The sequence below is a fragment of the Cornus florida genome, unplaced genomic scaffold, assembly GCF_030987335.1.
Source record: "Cornus florida cultivar Cherokee Brave unplaced genomic scaffold, ASM3098733v1 CherokeeBrave_3.0.0_Hap2_Chr02, whole genome shotgun sequence".
Taxonomy (NCBI): Eukaryota; Viridiplantae; Streptophyta; class Magnoliopsida; order Cornales; family Cornaceae; genus Cornus; species Cornus florida.
The window spans coordinates 28,877,338-28,883,408 of NW_026775572.1; the positions used below are offsets into that span (position 1 = coordinate 28,877,338).

Sequence of the window (6,071 nt, forward strand, 5' to 3'; positions counted from 1 at the left end):
CGTCAAGACATAGATCCTCAAAGTAATCAACTTGAAATCTAAAAGTGTATAAACGACTAAAGTAGGTCATGCCACCTAACATCTATATTCCAAATGAATCTATAGGATCATTCCTAAATCACATTTGAACAATATAGCATAGATGTGTCTAACAACATTAAAATTTATAATGATTCATTAAAAATTATGAAACATGAATGTACTTAATCACATCAAAACCTGCAATGATTCATTAGAAATCATAATGCCTGAATGTACTTAACAACATTAAATCGCCAATAACCAAAACCACAAGTCACAATTAAACATTGGTTGACAACTTGGAATTGAATGCGAAAACAAATAGTGGAAGACTTGGACATCACGTCTCGGACTAAACCAAGAACAAATTGGTTATTCCGGGCATTAACCCGCTGGGAAGACCACCCTAGTACGCACTATCTCAATGGGGAGAACTCATACCTCCCGCACTAGAGTCAAACTCTAGCCATATCACAGTAATAATGTCCCAAGACTCCAAAATAAATAAGTTAACAACTTATATACGATATATATATATATATATATATATATATATATATATATATATATATCAGCACGAAACTACATTCCATGCACAAGTAGGTTGAAACCATACAATACATACCCTAAATCCACAATTACTATAGGATGACAATGTCAAATTTTCAGAGCGCGATTCGTTACGCGCTATAATAACATCACATGTCGAATCTTCAGTATGCGATTCGTTACATGCTATAACAATATAATTCAATATTGAAACATAATCGCATAAGTCCATTACAAGTCTAAAATCATGCTTCAAACATAATATCAATGTTAAACACATGAATTAATCAATAATACAATAGAAACAAAAATTAATTATATAACCTAATTAATTTCTCTAAGTTTCATATCTCAATCAAATGAACCCTAATTAACATATGTTAAACAACATAACTTATTCATTACATGAATCAAGTCAAAAACTTACTTAGGTCATTGGATCAATAGGATAGAATTTAATTAAAATATGATAATTAAATCCCTAAATTCTAAAACAACATCAAATGGTCTCAAATTAACATATGCTAGTATACAAGCCCTAGTCATCACAATTATCAAGTTAAAAACTTAATTAGGCCAATGGAACCATTAAATGGATTTTAATTAATCATTCTAATTAAAATCTCTAAATTTTTATACTTATCCAAATACTCTCAAATTAAAGTATGTTAAGGAACATGCCAAGACTTAATTTAAAAGTATATTACAAGTTCATTTCATGCAAGGTACGTCCATGTTCATTAAACTTTCACAAAAGATAATTATTAAATAAAAAGTGCAATTCTTATTCAATTAATCCCAATTTAATATATGTTAACAAACATATCAAAACATAATTTATTATCATGCCACAATTCAATTCTAAGTTATATACATCCTTGTAATTAAATTAAATTTCATAAATTTGATACAAGGCATGCAAACAAGTTGTATAATCATGTGAGATACTCAATCCAATACATATATAATCCTAAAATATCCCCTACCTCAATTTGAGATGAAAATCTCAAAAGCCACCAAAATGAAACGGCTCCGAATCCGACAATACTTCGGGGTTTTGTCGGGGACAACGCCGTGAACATTAAACTCCAAAGAGGACCTACCAAAATCCTAACTTGACCTCAAACCCGAACTCAAAATTTGGCCAAAAAGGGGTTCTAATAAGGGGGAAATAAGCGCGTAGTCAAGACAAACACAAAACGCAAATGCACTATGACTTTATAACAAAGGGAAAGAGGTTTAAATGAGAGGAGAAGGGTGGCAGCCCCCCTTAGGCTGCCATGGAAGCTTCAGGTCGTGCATGAAGAGAGGAGAAAGTGACTTTTCAATTTTATAACCCCCGATTTATAGTAAAACCTTAAAAGTGCCTTGAAAGGGCCTCGCCGGGTCCGGAAAAGTAAAATTTGAGCAGACGCACTCAAACAGAAAAACTCTGTGAACAAAAAAGATTCAAAATGAGAAAAAATGAACAACGGAAGAAACGGCGTCAAAAACTGAGTTCCAAGCAGAGAGATATGCTCCGAACAAGTTCGGCGGCAACCGAGGCCAGAAACATAGAAACTGGAGAAAAACGACTAGAAGGCAATTCTAAGAGTACACGACTGGATGAAAAGTGAAAATAAGTCCCGTACGAGGACCCAGGCTCAAAACGAAGTATTTTTGCAATAATTTTTATTAATTGCACAATGGCCCCTCCAAAAAGTAAAAACTGCACTAATGACCCAGAATGAAAATATCTTCCAAAAATATTTTCTTAAAAACCCCTAAAATAAAATATCTTCAAAATATATTTATGAAAAACACCCCAACAAAAGAAAAAGATTCTAAAAAACTGTGCATCCATGCCCCTACGGACACCAGGAGCAACCAAAGTACTTTCTTACAAAAGTAAAGATACGTATTTCGTGGAAACCACTTAGGATGAAGGTACGTGAAGTCGAAAACCAACTCCAAGCACGAAAAGTGATGTTGTGCCAAAAAGTGACAAACAGGGAAAAGACAAAATAGGGAAAATGATGAAATAGGGAAAATGACGAAAAGTGAATAGTGTCGAAAAACGAAAAATGTGGGAATGACTTGGTCCTCAAAAGAGGTTGTCAATCTAAGGAAAAGAGTCTCGTAAATCATTCCAGAGCACTCAAGATGACACTAAGTGATGAAAAACTGAACTCATAAAGGAAAAGAACTACGGAAAAAAAATATCCGTGAAAATCTGAGAAAAGGGAAAGGAAGGAAAATGACCGGGTCATTACAATATATATATATATATATTACTATAAATGCATTTCTTACTTAGCATTGCTATACTACCATATATATATATATATATATATTAATTATACATGTTTAAAAATATACCACTAAAAAACTTTCCAATTGGAAAATATTACAAATAAATGAGAAAAGTTTGTTTATTTATTACATATAAAATAAATAATAATGAATATATTTGGATATGGATTTAAATAAATAAAAAAATATAAAATATTTATGTCATGACCCTACCTGATATAATTTTATTTAAACCTAATATATAAACGCTCTCATTTTCAAAAAATTTAGATTTGACGTTTTCGCGCTTCCACTTTCGCTCTCGCTCCCACTTTGTGTGACGTAAGAAAATTCACAACATCCGATAATCCTATTTTCTCAAAAGTTTTCACTTTTCATCGAACCAAGTGTATAAAAAAATTTCATTTTCTTTTCCTTTCTAACTAGTTCTTGCTAACTAAACATAATCTTAATAAACAAGTTAAGAAAAATGACTTAATGCAATGATGTTATGGAAAGTAAAATACCAAAAATAACTTGGATTGAAAAGTCAAGAAAGTGTACAATTTACGTAAAGATAAACACTTAGAGCAACAATTTACGTAAAGATAAACACTTAGAGCAACCCTAGCGCGAGCATTAAGTATATAATATCTCAACCTGTATAGAATGAAATGCTTTCTTATGCACATTACACACAAGTGGGGCCCATGCAATATTACACACTCCACACTCCACAGTTAAATAATGGAGTAGTGCCTGGCAGTGGGCAGCCGCAGCAGGCGTGGTGGGCCATTGTATGGGCCTTTGTGTGTGATAATAATATAAAATAGAAAAGTGATATTGTGTGATGATGTGTAAAATAAATATTGTATGTGTATTGGATTAATTAATTAATGTAAAGATAGTCAAATTTTAATTAATTAATTAAAAAAAAAGACATTTTTTTAAATAAATAAAAAGAGTCATTTAATTTGTATAATTATTTAATTATTATTATTATTTTTTTTAAAAAAAGTTTGTACTCTTTGACTTATCAATTTTATTTATTTATTTATTACATAATAATTTAATTAATTTGCATAATAATATAAAAAATAAAATTTTATTCGATTAATAAATTTTAACATCTTTACCACGTACTGATTTAATTAATTCGTATAATAATATAAAAATTACATTTTATTCGATTATACAAAATTTAAACATCTTCATTACCAAATTGATTCCACAAATGTTCCATCAGATGTCTCCTGAGATTAGCATTATCCGCTCTATTACGAATTCTTCTAAAACGACCGGAAATGTGTGCCACCAACATTGTTGGGTTTCGAATATATGTGGGAAGGATATTGGCTCATCCGGCGGAGGTGTCCATTGCAAAATGTGTCCACGTTCATCTTCAATGATCATATTATGCAATATGATGCACATTCTCATTATCTCGTTTAAATCTTCTTTATCCCAATAATACACAGGTCCTTGCGTTATAGCCCACCTAATCTGCAACACGCCAAACGCTCGTTCAACATCTTTCCTAACGGCTTCTTGTTTTTTAGCAAACAATTTATCTTTGCTAATTGTTGGGTGTGGGATGGTCTGAATCAAAGTTACCCACTTGGGATAAATACCATCAGATAGGTAATACCCCATTGTACGTCGATACCCATTTACCTTGTAATTAATCGGAGGCATTGTGCCATTGATCAGGCTATTGAATGTTGGGAAATGATTCAAGACATTCACGTCATTGTTTGAACTAGCCATACCAAAGAAAGCATGCCAGATCTACAGATCTTTCGATGCAACCGCCTCCAATATGAGGGTAGGCTTATGATTTTTTTCCCCTGTGTGTGCCATGCAACCCTATAGGGCAGTTCTTCCATACCCAATGCATACAATCTATAGAGCCAAGCATACCTGGGAAGCCTTTTTCTTCCCCTTCTCGAAGCAGACATGCAATGTCCTCTTCGTTTGGTGTGCATTGGTACTGCCCTGCATGCACCGCAATTACAACATCACAAAAGCGCTTCAAGTTTTCAACCACAGTGGTTTTAGAAATCTTTATGTACTCATTACAAAGATCTACTGAAATTTCATATACGAGTATACATACTGCAGCTGTCATCTTCTATATAAAAGTGAAACCCATACGACCGAGGGCATCAGGCTTCTGGATGAACCATTCGTCATATGCTGTAACACCGTTTAAAATGCGAATAAACAACTCTCGACGCATCCGAAATCGTCTACGAAACATCTCGGGTGGAAAAGTGGGATTTTCAACAAAATAATCTTGGAATAGTCGCTGGGCTGCTTCTTCTCGATCACGTTTAATATATCTTCTCTTACGACGTCGAAAGAATGCCTTTACATTCTCAGGCGATAACAGTTGCATCACTTCATTCATTCTTTTTTGACGTTCTTCAAAAAAATCTTTCCCGTTAGAAGATGAAGGAACTCAATGGAGAAATTGACACGGACACTGGAATAGATTATGATGATGAAGCCATTTTTTTTTCTATAATAAAGATAAAGACTCAAAGCAGAGAAAATGAATTCGAAAATGTAAATAAATAGACTTGGTAATTGAAAAAATGAGAGAATGAGTGGTTTATATAGCCATTGAGAATATAGTTGTTGAAGAAAAAACAAACACAATATATCCGTTAGGAAAAAGACAAACATAATATAGCCGTTGGGAATATAGCCGTTAGGAAAAAGACAAGGAATGTGGATATTACATATATATATATATATGTAATATTATTGTTTTTTAATATATATATTTATATATATATATATATATATATATATATATTTAAAATCTTGTATCTAAATCGAAGCAAACAATTATAACCGTTAAGCCCTGTTTGGTAAGTGTTTTGTTTTGTTTTAGGCCTGCTACAGTAGCCTATTTAAAGCCCAAAACATGTTTGGCTGGACTTATTGTGTTTGAAACAGTTGCAAAATATTTTCAAATTTGGGCCAAATTATGAAACACCATTTTGGTGTTTTTTGTTGCTTCATTTTATTTGCGATAAAAAGCCCTGTAGCGAAAGAAGCAAAGCCTTCATTTAACTGTAGCGGAGGCAACAATTGGAAGGAGGTATAAAAGGAAAAAGTTGCAACAATTCTAGGGTTCGCATTTTCACAAAATTGCTCTGGTGTTCTGGGCGTTTCTTGGCGACAACTGCTTTCCTTCGCTGCTATCTTCGACGAAAAAGGAA

The 6,071-nt window shown here is 32.8% G+C and overlaps 1 protein-coding gene across 1 annotated transcript; it reads right to left on the reverse strand.

Moving 5' to 3' along the window:
- Nucleotides 1-4,083: 4,083 nt before the first annotated feature.
- Nucleotides 4,084-5,251, reverse strand: LOC132295929 (uncharacterized). Its single transcript, XM_059794189.1, has 3 exons — nt 4,990-5,251; nt 4,730-4,836; nt 4,084-4,629 (listed from the first exon to the last, which is right to left on the reverse strand). The coding sequence occupies exons 1-3, from the start codon at nt 5,249-5,251 to the stop codon at nt 4,084-4,086; spliced, it is 915 nt and encodes a 304-aa protein (XP_059650172.1).
- Nucleotides 5,252-6,071: the final 820 nt, after the last annotated feature.

Excerpts from the sequence above, each read along its gene's own strand:
- LOC132295929 (XM_059794189.1), bottom strand. The coding sequence starts at position 5,251 with ATGAATGAAGTGATGCAACTGTTATCGCCTGAGAATGTAAAGGCATTC. Across the intron at positions 4,837-4,989 it reads TGATGCCCTCGGTCGTATGG|GGCAGTACCAATGCACACCA; the intron begins GTTTCACTTTTA and ends CGGTGCATGCAG. Across the intron at positions 4,630-4,729 it reads CTATAGATTGTATGCATTGG|ATCTGGCATGCTTTCTTTGG; the intron begins GTATGGAAGAAC and ends AAAGATCTGTAG.